The sequence below is a fragment of the Elephas maximus genome, chromosome 26 (genome assembly GCF_024166365.1).
Source record: "Elephas maximus indicus isolate mEleMax1 chromosome 26, mEleMax1 primary haplotype, whole genome shotgun sequence".
Lineage (NCBI taxonomy): Eukaryota > Metazoa > Chordata > Mammalia > Proboscidea > Elephantidae > Elephas > Elephas maximus.
The window spans coordinates 35,421,517-35,443,408 of NC_064844.1; the positions used below are offsets into that span (position 1 = coordinate 35,421,517).

General features: G+C 36.5%; 1 protein-coding gene across 5 annotated transcripts in view; it reads right to left on the reverse strand.

Annotated features, from left to right (window-relative positions):
- Positions 1-21,892, reverse strand: part of SLC30A6 (solute carrier family 30 member 6) — a 62,326-nt gene that overhangs the window by 31,268 nt on the left and 9,166 nt on the right. For 4 of the 5 annotated variants that reach the window (XM_049870406.1, XM_049870403.1, XM_049870404.1 and 1 more), the window contains 7 exons: positions 18,425-18,509; positions 17,197-17,239; positions 7,558-7,623; positions 3,695-3,775; positions 2,974-3,009; positions 2,155-2,249; positions 1,725-1,751 (listed from right to left, as the gene is read on the reverse strand). In XM_049870406.1, the coding sequence (XP_049726363.1) occupies positions 1,725-1,751; positions 2,155-2,249; positions 2,974-3,009; positions 3,695-3,775; positions 7,558-7,623; positions 17,197-17,239; positions 18,425-18,509 (433 nt within the window). The remainder of the gene's footprint in view (positions 1-1,724; positions 1,752-2,154; positions 2,250-2,973; positions 3,010-3,694; positions 3,776-7,557; positions 7,624-17,196; positions 17,240-18,424; positions 18,510-21,892) is intronic. The other variant, XM_049870405.1, reaches the window with a different exon arrangement.

Here is a 21,892-nt window from a genome sequence, read left to right on the forward strand (position 1 = left end):
AGCATAAACCACCACCAGAAACACCTAATTTCTTTCATTTTAAAAATAAGTTTGGCAATGACTGTAAACATTGCAAAAGAACATGCTACTCCTAAAATCTAGAACTTTTTCCTCTTTTCTGCCCTTAAGATGCTAAGTCAGAAGCAGTTTCAACTATAATATATGGTTGACTTGAAGGATCAATGAATTTACATATGTCATTGTTACTACTAAACTTTTTAATACTGGAAAGTAGAGTTTCCCAACCAGTACACTGAGAATGAGTTATAGGTATACCGATTATTGATTCCCTCAGCTCTAACAAGGTCAGGTGGAGGACTGATGTACATCCAAAGATGACTCCTAGTTACAGTCCCTGGATAAGTACCCTCCAGACTCAAACATCTTGTTCTATTTATCTCAGAGTGGTACAGAAATATTAATTTTTTTATGTGATGCCCTACATAAGGGCTGAACAGTAGAGCAGCAAAGAGCAGATTCTGATACCAGAACACCTGGTTTCAAATCCCAGCTATGCCCTTTACTACATGTGTGATATAAAATAATTTACTTCACACACTTGTGAGAAGAATTAAATGGGTTATTCTATATAAAGTAGTTAGCAGAGTGCCTGACCTAGAGAAAATGTTCAAAAAAGGTTATCGTTTTTATTTTCCACTTAAATTATAACTAATGTCACAAATCTTCATGTTTCCGGGAACCTTAATTTCCAGCTAATGAGAATGTAAACTTGATAATCTGTTTGGAAATATATATTAGGGTCTAAAAAAGGCTGTATTTTTCATCCAGTTTACAATTCCTTCTCTGGGAATTTATCCTAAAGAAATCATCAAAAATGTAAACAATAAATTTTATATAAAGAAGCTGATCACAGCATTATTTATAGGAGAAAAAGTTAGAAACATTATTTATAGGAGAAAAAGTTAGAAATATTTTAAAATATTCATCTGATCGAATATTATGCATGCATTCAAAAATCATTCATTCAAAAAGTATTTAATGAGAGGCAATACTCAAGACATGTTAACTAAAAAAAAGCCAGACATGACGTTGCAGATACATATAGTACATAAAGAGACAGGATATGTGCATAGGAGAAAGGAATAAAACAGACATGTTTATAGATATCATACACCTCTGGGTAGTGAGATAACTGGTATTCTTATTGTGTCTTTCTGATCTTCACAGAGAGATACTCTTTCTAAATCTCTGTACTTTTTTAAAATTTCTAGAGTGAGTATTATACTATTTTTATAATTTATAAAAGTGTTTTTTTTTTTTTAATTCTGGTCATCTCAAATATCACTATTTTCCAATTAATCCGGTAATTCTTAAACTCTAACTCATACAAATATAACTCATACTTCGAAATACTCATGAAAGTGTTTAAGCTTGAACGGACATTTCAGAAAGCTCTGTTCTCCTGACTATCTAGTGTTCAAGTTAGTGAAACCTAGAAAGGAATCCCGCCTATCTGTGCTTCCCTATGTTTCGAAGTATAGGTCTGGGTACAGGTCCCACTTTTGTTTTCACCTCACTTTTGCATCAATTAGTGGTAAATCCTTTGTGGGTTACTGGGATTCCAAAACACTGAAATTACTGAAAAATGCCAGTAATTTAGATCACTGATGTGAAAAATCTGTCTGAATTTGTAAGAATTTGAAAATAAAAGAATATTTCAAAAGAAATAAAGTTTTGCTCCTTTAAAATATATGCCCACCCACCATTGCCAAAGAGAAGTTCCTGGAAACCTATTAATTAATAAAAAAGAATACAATTATTTGCAATTAACACATCAACCATACTAAATGTACTGATCATTCTAAAACGCTTGCAATAGGTCTTTCTTAAGCAGATTAAACATTTAAAATCTCATTCACATTATTTGATCAATGGAATTTTTCATCATAGATAATTTAACATATAAGCCAACCCTATCTATGTTTAAATTATGTTGTTTTAAAACCTGAATTAATGAGATTTTGTTTTATAATTCTCCATTTCCAGAAGACTTGAGAACCTTTGAGCTGGCTCTTTCCTTCTCTTCAGAATATACTTTCTCACTGCTTTATAAGAGTCAATGAAACGAACAAAAAGACTTGTTTTCATGAGATATTAATTGGATTTTTTATCAATGGTAAATAAAAAACATACCTTCAGAGACATAAGCAAAAGGTTTATTCCGAATAGAAAGCATCGTAAACAGGTTGAAAGAAAGAGCCACAAATGTACCAACTAATAATCTTCCCCTAAAAGGAATAACAATATTCACCTTTACTTTTTTTCTTGGCAATATCGTTATGTAATTTCTCATGCTGTATATAAAGATAGTAAGAGATGGAAAGGTGGAGTGGTGTGCTTCAATGGTGTGGTATTTACAGAGTCAGAATCTGAACTTGGTTTCCAGTCCCATAACCCATGTCTTGCCTACTGTTGTTCCATCTTACACAGGACAAAAAAAGACTCTTAGCATTAACAATGTCTTCTTACAAGTAATTTTGTTATAATTTTATATAAATGCTAATAGTATTTGGTTTACAATATACTGGACATATCAGAATTTTCTGAATTTAACTGGTCAGAATAGGTTAAGGTCCATAGTTGACAACTATGTTGTAGATAACAATTTCCTCTTTTCTGTAAGAGCTACTAAAAGATATTGGGGGTTAAATTCTAAATTGTAGAAGACTAGAAAGGGCTGGATTAGTCTGTTGACCTGGGCCTGGAAATAATGAAGGACCTGAAGCCAGGATAGAAAAGTCTTCTTGTGTAGTATCAAAACATCTTAGGCTTGGGAACAGTTAAAAGTGAAAAGAAGAGTCTTGGAATTTGGGAATTTTGTTTTGAAATATCAGTGAAAATGTATACTGCCATACTTTGAACTCTTATATTGGGAAAAGCAACCATTATCTAATAATACAGCAATTAACAAATGGGAATCAAACTCAGTAGTAAATTAAAATTAAATCTCACGTGTGTATCTCAGGTTGCTCCAAAAAACGTTCTGCACTAAAAGAAACAGTGTATATGTTATTAAATAAGTCCTAAGAATTATTAAATTAGAAAGCGTTGTTAAATATATATACACATATGTAAACCGTTGCCGTTGAATCGATTCTAACTCATAGCGAGCGACCCTGTACGACAGAGTAGAACTGCCCCGTAGGGTTTCCAAGGAGCAGCTGGTGGATTCTAACTGCCAACCTTTTGGTTAACAGCCAACCACTTAGCCTCTGTGCCACCAGAGCTCCAATATATACATACATACATAAGTATACACACACACACACACACAAATAATCCAACTTAAAGCTCACAAAATCTTTTAAGATGATAATCAACTATGAATTATTAGCAGTGCTGAGACAGACAGGCTCACAAATGATTCTCAATATGTAATGTCAACCCTTCTCTAACAAATCTATTTCAGTGGGTTTGTAATAAGCAACAAAAAATGACTGACTGAATCCCTTTTTTTTATTCATACCACCTATGAATGGATTTAGTAGCACAAAAGAAGGTAATAACAGAAGAGTAAAACACGAAGAAACTGTAATATTAGAATTCTACCACAGCTCATAATAAATCTGCAGACCCAATCAAACCAGAAATTCGTCTCACTGGATTCTTTCAAGATTCCCAAAGGTGTCACAGGTGGAATTTAGAATGATGGTAACATTATACACAAACTTACCTTTCTTTTAATATCAAGAGGGCTCCCAACTGTGCCAAGACTGTGGAGGCAAATACAGCCAGGACTTCTAACCTTTCAAATCTGAAATCAGAAAAATAAATACATCAGCATAATTATTTCAATTGACAAGCCAGTCTCTCTAGAGCGCATTCATTTAGTCCCTGACTTAATAAACCCGTATGTCTACTATGACCCAAACACTATGTCAGAACAGGCTTCAGAGTTCCTAGAAGCATAATAAACAATAAGAATCACAGATTTTTTGAAAAGTGCCTATTTGTACAACATATATTCCTAGGACACACTTATGGTTCTTATCTTTCTAGAGATAATCATCATACCACTTAAATGAAAACCTTATTTCAGGCACTAGTTTAAGTGCTTACTGTTTTATTACTTCATCTAAACCTTCCAACCCCTTATGAAGGTTACTCTTCTCCATTCAAAAAAAAAAAAAAAAACAGATAAGGTATTTGAAACACAAAGAAGAAAAGTAACTGTCTACAGTCATATAACTAGCAAGTAGAGGAGCCAGGTTTTCAAACTCAGGTACTGTCGCTCCAGAGTTCATGACTTTAACCATTTACTAAGAGCTTATGCTGCTAACCAAAAGATCAACAGTTCAAATCCACCTGTCCTAAAGGGTCACTATGAGTCAGAATCAGGCCTAGGGCAACAGGTTTGGTTTTTCTTGGTGTACTGCCTCTCATTTCCACACATAATTGTAGCTATTTGTGAGTAAGCCTTAGAATCTCCAGTCTATATACTGGAAGTCACAGACTATTGTCTTTTTCATCTTAGTTTTTCCCACAACACATAGTCCAGGGCCTTGAATCCTAAAGGCACTCAATACTTGTGGTAAGAATAAATACTTAAAATTTATCAAGGAAATAATTATGGAGATCCAGAAAACACAATGAATAATTGAGATTTTCATTACAGTGCTGTCTGTAAAGGAAAAAAGTTGGAATCATTAATACAACATTATGTACCATTAAAAATAAAACGGAAATGTATTTATTTATTAACATGGAAAGATGTAAGTAAAAAAAGTAGACTATAAAACAATACGAGAAAACAGTATGTAAATGCAGCAATGGTATTTATGGAAATTGACAAGCTGATGTTAAATGTATATGGATATGCAAAAGGTGAAGGGGGGCTTGTTTCATGTTCTAGGTAGTAGTTATACAGGTATATTCATTTGTTAAAATTCATCAAACTACATTTAAGGTTTGTGCACTTTATTCTATTTTTGCTACATTTCAATAAAAGTTTACCTAGAAAAAGGTATGTAAATTATACATAAAAATATACTTGTATTGATACAGAGAAGGGGATACATAAGTATAAGATTAATACTAATGTTATAATTGTCTATTAATTTTTCCATAATGAGCACAGAGAAAAGCAATGCACAAAACACTTTAAGAATAAGCTCTTCCTTACAACTGAACTGAAATCTATTACTTACCTAATAAACCTAGTAATGCCTTCTGAAATAAACACAAATATGACAATTCATGACAACCCTTCAAAAATTTGAAGAAATGTACTGCATATTCAATTAGCCTGTTCTATAAAAGACCTGCTATTTCTGACCACAAGATGTTTTCTAGCTTCTTTACCACCCAGCATATTACCCACTAGAAATCCTAATTTCTAAATTTTAAGTTACAAAGGTCACTCATAAAGAAAGCCATGCAGAATTCAACACAATATGCCAGATGTAATCTCACACATGTAGAGCATTACAACACTGATATTTCCTTACTATCTCCAAAAATATGATGCCTATTAATATCCCCTAAGGTTATATATAGTCAGAATTGACTCGACAGCAGTGGGTTTAAGGTTATATATAAGGAGCCCTGGGGGGCACAGTGGTTAAGCACTCAGCTGCTAACTGAAAGGTCGGTGGTTCGAACCCACCAGCTGATCTGTGGGAGAAAGACATACCAGTCTGCTCCCATAAAGGTTACAGCCTTGGAAACCCTATGGGGCAGTTGTACTCTATCCTACAGGGTTGCTATGAGTTGGAATTGACTCGACGGCAGTGGGTTCACTCATTTATTTAAAACATTACTATAACCATGTTGATTCTTACTGATCTTGTGTTTGACCAAGGAACTCGAACCTCTCCTTTATGAACTGTTGTTAAGCTGGGTTTCCCCGTTCCGTGGCTTTAGAAAAAAAAATTTTTTTTAAGCTAAAAGCAAGGTTTTACACATATTCTAAATGCCTTTTCTTGATTTCAGCCCAACATTCTAGCTTGTCTACATTCCTTTGAGACTTGATTGTATCACTAATATTAAAAAAAATCCTCCGAATTTTTGTGTTGTGTTTAATGTGATAAGTATACACAGGTTTCTCTGATCCCAAGTCCACTTGCTCTTTTCACCATAGCACGTTCGACCAATCAACTTGTTTTTATTTGAGGTTAGAATCAGGTTTAGAAAGTCAATTTACCTTGTGGCATCTTCTACTTTTTGAGAGGTTATACTGTGATTTAAAGTAAGTCGGGAATTCATGAGATACTCTGGTTGTTATAGAGCAAAATAATTAGCATAGCTGGATGGTTAAAGTCCCTCTAACCCAAAACGTTTACTTCTATAATGGTTTTATGATCTTTAATAGGAAAGTATCATCTGTAACTGCTGCCTGGCTAATGAGGCTCAGGTAATTTTTTTTCTTTATCTTCACATTTTTGTATTTTCCTCCTTCCTTTCTTTCTTCTTTCCATTCATTCAAGAAACACATAAGGAGCATCAGAATGACAACCACTGTTTGAGGTGCCAAGGGTATGAGAGAAAACAAGATGATAAGGTTCCTGCTAGCAAGTGATTCACATTTTAAAGGGGAGACAGAGTAACAGATACTGGTGTTTCAAACTTAGGTGTTACCATTCCAGCTAGGGGAGAAAAAGTGGTCTGAGAGACGAAGCCTAACATACAGACAAAAGCAGACCTAAGAGGGAAGAGAAAGACAACGTCTTGAGTGTTCTAGTCCCTGTGCCAGTCGCCCGAGTCTTCCCATAGTTTAGTTATATGAATTATCAACATTCCCTTTTTTTTTCCCCAAACGACTTTGAGTTGCATTTCTGCCATGTGCAACCAAAACCCTTGGCTTATTCGAGTCGCTGATTTCCATACATGGATGTCTGTACCTTACCAGTATTTATCAAATAGTCCAATCCTATCAAATTTCAATGACACTTAAAATCTTTTTTTTTTTTGTATTAAAATTTCATGTTTATTTTGTGCTATTAAGTACATAAAACCTGCTTTCGTTCATATGAAGGTAATCTCAGGGAATGGTATAGTAGAGAAGAGGGACGGTTTGGTCCAAGAGCTTCTTTACCAGAATGAAACTCTTCTTTCAAGATGTTTCCTTGGAATTGAAACTCATTTTTTCAAACCTTTCTTTAAAATCTCTAACATAAAAGATTATCTTCTAGTTTTCAACAGTAATTTCTGGAAATTATAAAACAAGTCTCAAATTCTTTGTTAGTTGATTGCTATCATAAATCCAAAGTTTTAAAATAAAAATCCATCTCTACCATTTATTTTAACATCTGGAATGATAATTTACATAAAAATCCTTTATAGTTTGTCTAAAATAAGAGAATCCCAAAATATTTGGAAACTGAATGTAAACATTTTATTGTAATATGCTGTATATTAAAATATTCATGTTTCTCTTCTAGAATCCCCTTGGAAGTTGCTTTGCTACCCACTTTCATAATCTGACCATTGTTCTAGTAAGCAGGCAACATTTATTTTGTAAAAATAGTTAGCTCTTTACTGCCTGCTACAACTATTATTTTAATAGTAGTAACTTTGCGTAAAATAATTTGAACTTACCCAAATGAGTAGACAGGGCTAGGTTTTCTCATCATTACCCAATAATTTATTAGACATGTCATTAAACTAAGAAAAAGGAAAATAAATTTAGCATTAAAACCACAGCTAAAAGAGAACATGCGGAGACAAATTAAATTTTCAGAATTCCTAAACTGCTGAGAATTATCAGTGTTTAACAGACTAAATTAACAAATAATAAATGCTTCTAATATATCATAATCTAATCACGACAAGCATCCTAACACATGATTTACTTGAAAGATGACAGTTTAACATGTGGAGAAACTGAAAGAAGTTAGGATACATGGTTGAGTCAGTTAAATGGAATCTAAATCCATACTTTCTCTACTCAAATAATGTTATTCATCCTAAATGATTTTCATAATTCAGAATGCATAAATGACCCAGAAATAATAATAGCAATATCTTTTATTCTAGGTATATCCAATAAATTTTAACTTTTATAAACTTTAACCTTTGTTAAAAATTAAATATTAATATACCTTGATTCTGGATGAGATAAAATTATGTTCATTTTCTAATTACAGTAGAAATTCACTCTAGAACAACCTACTGCAGTATGAAATTCAGGTAACAATTATCTCTCTTAGACCTAGTCACGTAGGTTTAGTTACTTGATTAATGAAAAGGCATCCTTATAACATACACGATGGCATTCATCTTAAAAACGTCAAGGTCTAAGTATTTTGCAACCCTCAAATGGAAACATGAAAGTTCCCGTGAAGCAGGGAGCCATCAGGCTATCTCTCTTACAATTCCTCACAATTCCTCACTTCACAGTTATTAAGTGTCCTTCATTTCTTTTTCCATCAGCACGGTTACATTGGGAACTGTTCTGTTCTTACAACACGCCCTGCTCCCTGGCAACAGCTAACTCTTCTAGACATAGGCACCTGACCTACAATGCTCAAAGTCCTTTCCTGGGATAATCTGGAATTAGAACCAAAGCAAGACAAAAAACCAAACTTGTTCCCATCGAGTTGATTACAACTGATGGCGACCCCATGTGTTACAGGATACAACCTCTCCATAGAGTTTTCTTGGCTGAGTCCTGGTGGCACAACGTTAAACACTTGACTTCAAGGTCAGTGGTTTGAACCTTCTAGTCGCTCCACAGGAGAAAAGACCCAGTAATCTGCTCCCATAAAGATTACAATATAGGAAACCCTACTGTAACACAGAGGGTCACTATGAGTCATAATCGATTCGGCAACACACAACAGCAATCTTTATAAAGCAGACCGCCAGGGCTTTCTTCCACGGTGCAGCTAGGTGGACTTGAAACACCAACCTTTGGGTCAGTAGCTGAGCACAAACCATTTGCACCACCCAGGAACCAAGGCGTTCCAGACTTAGTTTGGCAGCCTTTTGTTATTTGTGTGTGTGTAGTGAAAACATGCACGATAAAGCATATGCCAATTCAACAATTTCTATATTTATAATTCAGTGTCACTGATTAAACTGTTCACACAGTACCACCACTAAGATAAACTCATGCCTCCCACATTGGCTACTTTCTTAACCAGTAGAAGTGTAAATTTGGAAGTTGGTAACAGTGTATTTATATTTTGATCCGTAGGAAGAAACCAGACTGAGAGACCTAATTCCCTTATACATCTAATTACCTCTCATGCACAGGGAAGGAGAGATGAGAGATGGAAAGAAAGGACAAACTGGATTCCTATAGCTCTACACTTGGGGCCAAGGTAGATCTTTGCCCTTGGATTGCATGAAACACCCCTGAATCTGTAGAACTGAGGATCTTCTACTCCTGCTCCCTGTCACAGCTCCAGTAGGAGTCTGATGCCCGCAATCAAAAGATTTCTGGCTAACTCCCTGAGTAGACATTAAGTTCACCAAGACAAAGTTCTTTTTTTTTTTTTAAAAAAAATAATTTTTATTGTACTTTAAGTGAAAGTTTACAAATCAAGTCAGTCTCTCATACAAAAATCCATATACACCTTGCTACACACCCCCAATTACTCTCCCCCTAATGAGACAACCCGCTCTCTCCCCCCACTCTCTCTTTTCGTATCCATTTCACCAGCTTCTAACCCCCTCCACCCTCTCATCTCCCCTCCAGGCAGGAGATGCCCACATAGTCTCAAGTGTCCACCTGATCCAAGAAGCTCACTCCTCACCAGCATCCCTCTCCAACCCATTGTCCAGTCCAATCCATGTCTGAAGAGTTGGATTTGGGAATGGATCCTGTCCTGGCCCAAGAGAAGGTCTGGGGGCCATGACCACGGGGGTCCTTCTAGTCTCAGTCAGACCATTAATTTTGGTCTTATGAGAATTTGGGGTCTCCATCCCACTGATCTCCTGCTCCCTCAGGGGTTCTCTGTTGTGTTCCCTGTCAGGGCAGTCATCGGTTGTAGCCGGGCACCACCTAGTTCTTCTGGTTTCAGGACGATGTACTTGCTAGTTCACGTGCCTTCTTCTGTCTCTTGGGCTCGTAATCGCCTTGTGTCCTTGGTGTTCTTCATTCTCCTTTCATCCAGGTGGGTTGAGACTCATTGATGCATCTTAGATGGCTGCTTCCTAGCACTTCAGACCCCAGACGCCACTCTTCAAATTGGGATGCAGAATATTTTGTTACTAGATTTTATTATGCCAATTGACTTAGATGTCACCTGAAACCATGGTCCACAAACCACTGTCCCTTACACTGGCCTTTGAAGCATCCAGATTATTCAGGAAACTGCTTTTGCTTTAGTCCAATTGTGCTGACCTCCCCTGTACTGTGTGCTGTCTTTCCCTTCACCTAAAGTAGTTCTTATCTACTACCTAGTAAGTGAATGCCCTTCTCCCACCCTCCCCACATCGTAACCACAAAAGAATGCTTTCTTCTCAGTTTAAACTATTTCTCAAGTTCTTATAATAATGGTCTTATATAATATTTGTCCTTTTGCAACTGACTAATTTCACTCAGCATAATGCCTTCCAGGTTCCTCCATGTTATGAAATGTTTCACATATTCCTCACTGTTCTTTATTGATGCGTACTATACCATTGTGTGAATATACCATAATTTATCCATTCATCCATTGATGGGCACCTTGGTTGCTTCTATCTTTTTGCTATTGTAAACAGTGCAATAAACATGGGTGTGCATATATCTGTTCATGTAAACGTTCTTATTTCTCTAGGATATATTCCAAGGAGTGGGATTTCTACCTTTTTAAGGAAGCGTCAAATCGATTTCCAAAGTGGTTTTACCATTTTACATTCCCACCAGCAGTGTTTAAGTGTTCCAATCTCTCCACAGCCTCTCCAACATTATTTTGTGTTTTTTGGATTAATGCCAGCCTTGTTGGAGTGAGATGAAATCTCATTGTACTTTTGATCTGCATTTCTCTAATGGCTAATGATCGTGAACATTTCCTCATATATCTGTTAGCTACCTGAATGTCTTCTTTAGTGAAGTGTCTATTCATATCTTTTGCCCATTTTTTAATTGGGTTATTTGTCTCTTTGCAGTTGAGTTTTTGCAGTATCATGTAGATTTGAGAGATCAGGTGCTGATCAGAAATGTCATAGCTAAAAAATTTTTCCCAGTCTGTGGATAGTCTTTTTACTCTTTTGGTAAAGTCTTTGGATGAGCACAGGTGTTTGATTTTTAGGGGCTCCACGTTATCTAGTTTTTCTTCTACATTCTTATAACGTTTTATATACTGTTTAAGCCATGTATTTGGGCTCCTAACGTTGTCCCTATTTTTTCTTCCATGTTTTAATTGTTTTAGATTTTATATGTTTGATACATTTTGAGTTAGTTTTTGTGCATGGAGTGAGGTATGGGTCTTGTTTCATTTTTTTTGCAGATGGATATCCAGTTATGCCAGCACCATTTGTTAAAAAGACTGACTTTTCCCCGTTTAACTGTTTTGGGATCTTTGTCGAATATCAACTGCTCATATGTACATGGATTTATGTCTGGATTCTCAATTCTGTTCCATTGGTCTATGTATCTGTTGTTGTACGAGTACCAGGCTGTTTTAACTTCTGTGGCCGTATAATAAGTTCTAAAATCAGGCAGAGTAAGGCCTCTCACTTTGTTCTTCTTTTTCAGGTTATTTGCTTCCTCTCCTGTTTTTCTTTCGTCAGTTTGGCCAGTGATTTATCAATTTTGTTGATTTTTTCAAAAAACCACCTTTTGGTCTTAATTCTTTCAATTGTTTTTCTTTTTTTCTATTTCATTTAGTTCAGCTCTAATTTTTATTTTTTGTTTTCTTCTGGTGCCTGTGGGTTTCTTTTGTTGCCCTCTTTCTATCTGTTCAAGTTGTAGGGATAATTCTTTGATTTTGGCCCTTTCTTCTTTTTGGATGATATAAATTGGCCTCTGAGCATCGCTTTTGCTGCGTCCCAAAGGTTCTGATGGGAAGTGTTTTCATTCTCATTCGATTCTATGAATTTCTTTATTCCATCCTTAATGTTTTCTATAACCCAGTCTTTTTTGAGCAGGGTATTGTTCAGTTTCCAAGTATTTGATTTCTTTTCCCTGCTTTTCCTGTTATTGATTGCTACTTTTATGGCCTTATGGTCAGAGAACATGCTTGGTAATATTTCAATGTTTTGGATTCTGCTAAGGCTTGCTTTATGACCTAATATGTGGTCTATTCTAGAGAATGTTCCATGTGCACTAGAAAAGAAAGCATACTTGGTTGCTGTTGGGTGGAGTGTTCTGTATATATATGTCTATGAGGTCAAGTTGGTTGATTGTGGCATTTAGATCTTCCATGTCTTTATTGAGCTTCTTTCTGGATGTCCTGTCCTTCACCAAAAGTGGTGTGTTGAAGTCTCCTACTATTATTGTGGAGCTGTCTATCTCACTTTTCAATGCTGATAGAACTTGTTTTATGTATCTTGCAGCCCTGTCATTGGGTGCATAAATATTCAACATGGTTATATCTTCTTGGTGTATTGTCCCTTTAATCATTATAGTGTCCTTCCTTATCCTTTATGATGGATTGAACTTTAAAGTCTATTTTGTCAGAAATTAATATTGCCACTCCTGGTCTTTTTTGATTGTTGTTTGCTTGATGTATTTTTTTCCATCCTTTGAGTTTTAGTTTGTTTGCATCTTTAAGTCTAAGGTATGTCTCTTGCAGGCAGCATAAAATGGATCTTGTTTTTTAATCCAGTGTGTCTCTATTGGTGCACTTAGTCCATTTACATTCAGGGTAATTATGGATAGATATGGATTTAGTGCTATTATTTGATGTCTTTTTTGTGTGTTGATAGTTTCTTTTTCCCACTTGATTTTATGTGCTGAGTAGATTTTCTTTGTATATTGCCCTTTCCTCATATTTGTTGTTGTTGATTTTGTTTCTGCTGAGTCTGTATTTTTTCCCTGTATTTTATTTTGATTAGTAGGATAGTTTGTCTCCTTTGTGGTTACCTCAGTATTTACTCCTATTTTTCTAAGTTTAAAACTAACTTTTATTTCCTTGTATCGCCATATCTTCCTCTCCATATGGAAGGTGTATGATTACATTTCCTAGTCTTTCTTTCTTATTTTAATGTTGTCTTCTATTATACAATAACATCCTCATTACTCTGCGACGGGCTTTTTTTTCTTCTTCTTCTTTTTTTAATCTTGCTTTGTTTTTTTGGATTTCCATATCTGGGTTGACTCCTGGTTGTTCTGCCCAGTGTTCTAGTCTTAGGTTGATACCTGATATTATTGATTTTCTAACCAAAGAACTCCCTTTAGTATTTCTTGTAGTTTTGGTTTTGTTTCTACAAATTCCCTCAACTTGTGTTTATCTGGAAATGTCTTAATATCATCTTCATATTTAAGAGACAGTTTTGATGGATATATGAATCTTGGCAGGCAATTTTTTTCCTTCAATTTTTTAAATATGTCATCCCATTGCCTTCTCGCCTGCATGGTTTCTGCCGAGTAGTCCGAGCTTATTCTTATTGGCTCTCCTTTGTAGGTGACTTTTCATTTATCCCTCGCTGCTCTTATCCTTCTCTCTTTATCTTTGGTTTTGTCAAGCTTAATTATAATACATCTTGGTGACTTTCTTTTAACATCTACCTTATGTGGAGTTCGATAAGCATCTTGGATAGATATCTTCTCATCTTTCACAATATCAGGGAAGTTTTCTGCCAACAAATCTTCAACAATTTTCTCTGTATTTTCTGTTATCCCTCCCTGTTCTGGTACTCCAATCACTCATAGGTTATTTCTCTTGATAGAGTCCCACATGATTCTTAAGGTTTCTTCATTTTTTTTTTAATTCTTTTGTCTGATTTTTCTTCAAATATATTAGTGCCAAGTGATTTATCTTCAAGTTCAGAAATTCTAGCTTCTACTTGCTCAATTCTGCTCTGACTTTCTGTTGAGTTATCTAATTCTGTAATTTTGTTAATCTCCTGAATTTCTGATTTCTGTCTGTCTATTGATTTTTCCAGCTTATAAAACTTTTCATTATGTTCCTGAATAATCTTTCTAATTTCTTCAGTTGCTTTATCTGTGTGTTCCTTGGCTTGTTCTGCATATTGTCTCATTTCCTTCCTGATGTCTTGAAGGGCTCTGTATATTAAACTTTTGTATTCTGGCTCTGGTAATTCCAGGAATGAAACTTCATCTAAAAGATCCCTGAATTCTTTGTTTTGAGAACCCGTTGAGGTGATCATGGTCTGTTTCTTTATGTGACTTGGTATTGACTGTTGTCTCCGAGCCATCTATAAGTTATTGTATTAGTTTATTCTTCCTTTCTGTGTCGTAGCTGCTTGCTTTGTTTTGTTTTGGTGTACCCCTATGGGTTGCTTGAGTGAGCTAGCTTGATTATTTTCACCTTTGGAGCTCTGGTGTCCAGTCCCCAGCTGACTAGAGCTGTTATCAGGTATATCAGTCTAAGAGTCCATTCAGTTTTCTTGTATGAATTCAGCTCAGGTTTCCAGGTAGCTGATATCAAGTGTGTGGTACCGGCTCTGTCCTACAGTCTCAGAGGGGCAGGAGTGATTGGCGTATATACCAGCATCCGATTGCAGCAAGGGGTCACGCTCTGAACAAGGCAGGGGGCTGAGAACTGACCCCCAAGTGTCTCTGAGGCAAATGTGTCTCTGTTCCCTAGAGTGTGCTGATGGGTGGGTTCTGCAGAGGGACCGTGGGCACCCAAAGTTTTTGATTGTAAGGACCAGGAGGTGCCAGTTATCTTTGGACCCCTGTTGCAGGTGGCTGGGTGACCTGAGTGCAGCTACCAGTTCTTAGGTCCCTGATGTGGGTAGGTGAGGACCTTGTTTAATAGGCAAAGCAATGTCAAATGTCAAATGCCCACCTCTCCACCACAAAGCTGAAACGGTTGGAGTTTGCCAACAAGGGCCTATTCTCCTGAAATGGGCCCACACAGGTCCATGCAGAAGGGAAAGGTGCTCAAGGTCCATGGATGATTTATGCCTGGACAGGAGCAGCTTCTCTCCTGAGCTCCCCCGGTTAATGGAGCTAGCAAATTATCTTTTCCCCCCAGTTGCAAACTTTTTCCTTCCCAAAGGCCGAGAGGATGGTTCTAGGGCTCACCAGGGTCTATCTCAGGCCCAGGGATTCAGCCGCTGAAGCTGGCTTGGGGGTGGGGGTGGCGCAGTAAAATAAATATACACAAGTACTTAGCTTTTGCTGAGAGTGCCGTTCTCCTCAGGTTCCAGAGGTGTGAGTGGGCTGTGTGGCTGGCTGCTTCTCCCTGAGGAAACTGCTGCCGAACCAGCCCGCCGCTGCTGCCGCCGCTCCAGGAAGGGTGCCTGAGGGCTCCCTGCGATTCAGGTCCAGTAACTCCTCTCCACTTCTGAACAGTCTCTTCCTCCCCCTGCCCCTCTGTTCCTTGTCTAAGCTTGCCTTTGATGCTCAGGACTCCCAGCTTGTCACAAATACAGTCGTTTCACTTGTTTTTTCAGGTCTTTGTTGTAAAGAGGGCTCGATGGAAGCGTCTGTCTATTCCGCCATCTTGGCTCCGCCTCAGTGAAGTTCTTGTAATTGCTCCCTTAGTTTCAATTCAAGGAAGCAGCAGGAATTCTGAACTTACAGAGAAGCAAAGCTAATAATCTGGTTAGTTTTGAATTCCCTGATATTGGACTGGACAAAGCCAGCCAAAAAAGTGAGTGTCTGTAATAAAAAACCTACTATTGAAACTGAAATTAGAAACTGTGAAATTTTTCTATGAAATCACATATATAATTAAAAGCATACTATTGGCAAATGTTGATAAGATTCATCAATAATAAAGTGCCTGAAAAATTACTGTGTCTGAACATTGATTTTTGAAAAATCTACCCTTAAAAATGAGTGAAAATCTCTAAAACCTTTACTGTAGAGTTCACTGATTTTAAGCATATTTCTATTATGCTTTAGAACACAGTATGATCCAAAATTGTTGTGACAGATGTACAACTCCGTGAAGATACTGAAGTATACGTTGAATGAATAAAGTGTATGGTATGGGAATTAAGTCTCAATAAAGCTGTTTAAAAAAAAGAGTCCCAATTTCCCCAACCCTTAATAACATAGGCATTCTCAAACTTTTTAATCTTTGCCAACCTGAGAGGTAAAGCATATAGCATCTCAGTAATTTTAACTTCCATTTCTCTTGTTAGTGAGGCCGAGCAACTTTTCATAAGAGTCCTTTATATATTCTCTCCTGTGAATGCTCTTTGTGTATGTATTGTCGATTTTTTTTCTTTTCTTTCCAGATCTTAGAATTTTAATAGAATTGAGTTCATCAGTATTTTCTTTTATGGCTTCTGGGTTTTATATCATCTTTAAAATATCACATTTCATACATACTAAATTCTCGTAAGTGTTTAAGTTTTTTACGCAACCTTCTATTCTGTCCCTCCGACCTATTCATGAGCTATCTGGTCCCCATTGTTCCCATTCTTGTTTGTTTTTTCATATAAACTTTAGAACCAACTTATCCAATTTGATTAATTCAGGGAGAATTAACATCTTTTATGATTTTAAGTGCTCCTATTCAAGTCCACAACGTCTTTCAATTTTTTCAGGTCTTCCTGTTTTTGTCCTTCAGAAGCATCTTGAAGTTTTCTCCACACAGAGCTTATACATGTCTTACAAGCCAGGGTATTTATCTTTCCTGTTTCTATGTAAATGGAATATTTTCTTCCATTATATCTCCTAATTGTTGTTTGTGTATGTGTTCTATGCCAGTAACATTATTTATTTAGCAAATTACCTTCCTTTAAACAAAGCGATTTTCTTTATAAATTCAATGCAACAAACTCCTTATTAACTTTAAAACATCAATATTTTTGTGAAAATATACACCTCAAAAGATACACCATTTCAACAGTTTTGACATATACAATCCAGTAACATTAATTACACTCTGGAAGTTGTGCAACCATTTTCCTTTTCTAAATTATTCCACCATCCTCAACATAAACTTACTGCCCCCTAAGCTTCTCATCTAAACTTTTAAGTTGCTATTGTCATTTTAATCCACACAGATAATTTTTTAAAAGAGGACAATGCTCAAGGCAGACTACTTTACTAATTAAGCTAAACTACTGTTTGGTTCAAAGAAGATTACAGGGGGTAGTTTTGGTTTGAGGTTTAAGGTTTACCTCAGGGCAATAATAATATTGAGTTTTTTAACTTACCTAAAAAGATCAAAAATGGTCAAGTAAGTATAGGCAGTTAAAGCTGTAAAAACAACAAAAAGATTGTTTAAAATGTTAAATAAATCCATTGTTAAGAAAATATCAAAACTGTTCATACCAGGGGTATCTATTATGGAAAAAAGTTACAAGTCACTGACCAACGTCATAAATTAGTAATTATCTAGTAAATTTGATCAATATATGTGGCCAAATTTGGTCATTATAAAAGCTGTCTTTAGAGCCTGATTTCTCCATCAGAAAAAATGAAGCAGCAAATGCTCAAAAGCACTGTGACCATTTTCTGCCTGCTTCTGTCATCTCAGTACTATTTTAAATGTATTCTTTGAATAACAGAAACAAAACAAAGGTATATAAAAGTATAAGAGATTAAGGCACAAGAAAAATATTACCGAATTCCCTTTTTAAAAAAATCTGATAAATCTCCAAATTTTACACACTGCATAAACCAGAGCTTTGACCATTTCCTCCCAGTTAAATCATGGCAGAGAAGCAAAACCACAACAGACCTGAATTTTTAGAATTTGGGTGAGCTGGAACAGTAACCGGAATGGTCAAAATTATAGGTCGAAGCTCTGCTAGAAACTTAATCTCCCTCTTAGAAAACAAGGGCAGCTTACACATTGCATAGCAACCATATCTCTTGTTTTTGGATTTTGAGCAGAGTTGGAAATAGTGTTGCCCCACTCAAAAATGATGGCCGACTGTGCACCTTTGAATGTGTGTCGCTCTTCAGGGTCCAGCTAATAACCCGATCTCATGCATCAGGCTCCTGAAAGGGCTCACTATGCTTCTCCCGAGTCTCTCATTCCACGGCCTCGACCCATAATTTTTCCTATTTCAGTTACCATTCCAGATCATCCAAATTCTAAAAATTTATGTCTTCCGGTTTTGTTTTGTTGGCCATGACTGAACCAGTTCAAAGCCATGGCGTAAAGTATTAATTTATCACATTAAAAGTAAATCAGTTTTATAAATAGATTTAAAGGTTTTTTTTAATAGTAGCTCATTTAAATCAATAATGCCCAACAATTGAACCAAACTTCATAGTTTAAGAGGCACTTTTTGAGTATTCTCTCATTTAAATCATTTTATTTATATTCATTTCAAGATAACATATTCTATGTAAAAAAGAATACACATTTACTTAAAATCAGAAAAATAAGTGAAACTAATAACACAAACCATAAAAATAAGAATGGAGACATACCTATACTGTTAGTAGAACTGCACCACATAAGCAGGAAGCCAGTACATACTAAGTTTATTGCACCAAAGAGCAAGATCTTCCAGGACTGTGAAAAAGAAAATCACCTTTACTTTAAAATGTTCACAAATTTCATTGGGTCTGTTCAAGTTGCTATAATTCATACCCTAATAATTAAAGAAATAAGCACAACTTTCTTCAAAATGTTTATGTGTCACATTCTCTCTGTATACCCAAACTATCATCCAAAAAGCTATTATTATAATACACAAATTTAAAAGAATAATTCCAAAATGCAAAGTATTCAAGGGAAAATAATGCTGACACAGAAACTCTCAAATAGTTGACAAAAAAAATGCGTATACATGTGTATCATTTTGTCTGTATAAATATGTACACAGAGACAATGATAAAGCAAATGGGACAAAATACAAGCAATTGGTGAATCTGAGTAAAGGGGTAAGGGAGTTCCTTATATCAATCTTGTAATTTTTCTGTAGGTGTGATATTATATTAAAATAAAAAGTTATCAAAATAGAAAAGCAGAACTGGATTATTTACCAAGACTGACAAAGAGGGAAAGATAACTGTGGTTCAGAAGTTCATAGAAGAAGCAGTGCCTGAGATAAGCCTTGGAAAGAGCTAGGAATAAGTCAGAGGAAGGAGGAATGGCGTTCCAAGAATAAAGAAAGAAGGGATCAAGTAAACTGTTTTTTGCTTTTGTTTTGCCTCACTCCCTAAAAAGGGAGACTTATGCATGCTTGAAAATGTTGCTGTTAGTTGCTGTCGAGTCAGTTCCAACTCCTGGTCACCCCATGTGTACAGAGTAGAACAGTTCCATAGGGTTTTCAAGGTTGTGACCTTCGGAAACAGATCACCAGATCTGTCTTCTGAGGCACCTCTGGGTGGGTTCAAACCATCAACCTTTTGGCTAACAGTCAAGCACTTAGCTGTTTTAGTCTCCCAGGGGAAAGTAGAAAGGAAAGAAATTCATGAAAAGGTAGTTGTTTGGAGGTATTAAAATGGAAAGGTACAGCTATAGGAGCTAAGTGTGGTATGGGACAGGATGTGTTTAATGAGCTCAGATGGAAGGTGTTGGCTTAGAAACAAAGAACACTACCTCTGAGAAAGGTGAGAAGGATAAGAAAGTTACTGAAAGGACAAAGAAATTGTGAGGTGGAAAAAATGAGTGCAGCAGCATAGAGCTAATAGCCTAGAAATCTCTAGAAAAGAAGAGGCAAGGCCACTTTCTAAAATTAAGGAGTATGGTAAAGTAGGACTGGAAACTTAAATCCAGAAGAGAAAATCTGCAGAATAGCTGTTATGCTGAGTATGCTAAGCAATCAAAGAGAACAAGAATTGCCAGCATGAATTTGTGGTAGGCACCGTTCTGCAACTTCCACCAGGGCCCAGAAAAAGAACCAGAGAAGCAGGTGAGATAGGGATGATATAGACTTGAAAGCTTACATGACAGGTTAATGGGCAAGTGACTCTAGTACTAGTAAGGATATTAATGAAATGACTGGACATTAAACCTAGTCAGAACAGGGATTCAAGAACAGTCCGAAAAAGAGGATAAGGAATGTATTTTGCAAATGACTATTCATTCATTCAACAGATATTTGAGTGCCTATTTTGTGTGAGACACATTCTAGGTACTGAGAGTATTCTAAGCACAGTAGTGAACAAAACACGGACCTTACAATCCAGGTGGGGTTATGAACAATAAACAAATATATAAGGTCAGGTAGTGATAAGTGCTTGGAAGAAAAAATTAAGCAGAGTAAGACAGTGATGGGAGATATGAAAGGATTCCTCTTTTAGTTAGGATGATAAGAAAAGACCCCTTTGATAAGGTGACATGTGACCAGAAATGTGAAATAGGCAAAGGTGCTAAGCATGCAAATATCTGGGAAAGAAAAGTGGGAACCACCAGTGTAAGTGCCCAGAAGTAGTACAGTGCCTAGCTGAGGGCATGAGAAAGAGTCTGGGAAAGGAAGTGGGATTTATTCCAGATGAGACGGAAAGTGACAACCTTACATTTTAAGAAAGATCATTCTGGCTGCTCTCTGGAGAATGGACTGTATAGGGGCAAGGATGGAAGTAGAAAGACCATTTAAAATGTGATTGCAATAACCCATGTGAGAAATGACAGTGGCTTTGAAGGTGGTAACAAGGTGTTAGAAGAGTCAGATTCTGGGTATTTACTGAAGATAGAGGTAGCAGGATTTGATAATAAAATGGATGTGCGGAGTGAGGCAAAGAGAGGAGTTGAGAATGATTCCAAGGTTTCTGGCCTGAGCATTTAGAAGAACAGAGTAGCCATTCAGTGAGGGAGGCACAGACGATCAAAGTTCAGATTTACCATATAAAGTCTGAGCTGCCAAGTGGAATGTTGAAAAGGCCACTACATATAGGAGAATAGGGTTTGAGATATAAATATGGATCATCAGCATACAGATGGTAGATAAAACCATGGAACCAGTGGAATCACCTAGAAGTAAATGCACATAAGAAGAGGATGGAGTCTAAGCCCTGGCACACTCCAAAAGTTAGAGGTTGGGAATGTAAGAAGAAAGTGTCAAAGGTGATTAAAAAATACCAGCCATTAAATTAATGGGAGTGGAACAACTAGAATGAAAATTATAAGAATTCTGGCACAAACCAAAGAATGTAACCAATGTCACAGGACATTATGTGTAGAAACTACTGAATGGGAACCTGTTTTGCTGCGTATACTTTCACCAAAAACACAATATTTTTTTAAGTAGTAATGACGGCCAAGTAAGTAGGAGGAAAGCCAAGAGTGGCATCTTAAGAGTCCACATGAATACTGTTGTAAGGAGGAAGTGACGAATTTTGTCAAATGCTGTTGAAGGTCAAGTAGGTTGAGAAACAAAGACAATCAATGATTTTGGCAACACTGAGGTCACTGATTATCTTGTAAAAACTGTTTATGTAGATCAGCAAATAACAGAGCCAGACTGGTATGGGCTCAGTAGAGTCAGGGAGAAAAGAAAGTAAAAATAGAGAATAAAGAGAATCCTTTTAAGTAGTTTTACTATAAAAGAAAGCAGAGAAAGGAAGCAGTCACTGAAAGTACAATACAGCATGTAATTCTGACGCAAGAAGGAGAATGATGCAAGAAGGAACGATAATGCAACAGACAGGAACAGTCTCAGAGCAGACAACAGGGAGAGGGGTCGGCCTCAGACGGCAGAGAAGACAGGACATTCACAGAAACTGGCGGCAAGGTGGAGTGTTGGTAGACGGACGTACTAATGATAGGATGTGGAAGTTCTCTTCTGATTACTTTTAGTGAAACAGGAAGGAAGATCAACAGGTTAGAGTAAGGATGGAGAAGATGATTTTGGAAGTTGGAGAAGAGAAGTGAAAGAAAAGGGTATGGAAGTCACTTAGGAGAGTGGGAAACTGAATGAACTAAGTTCCCCACTCACAGAGATGACTTTC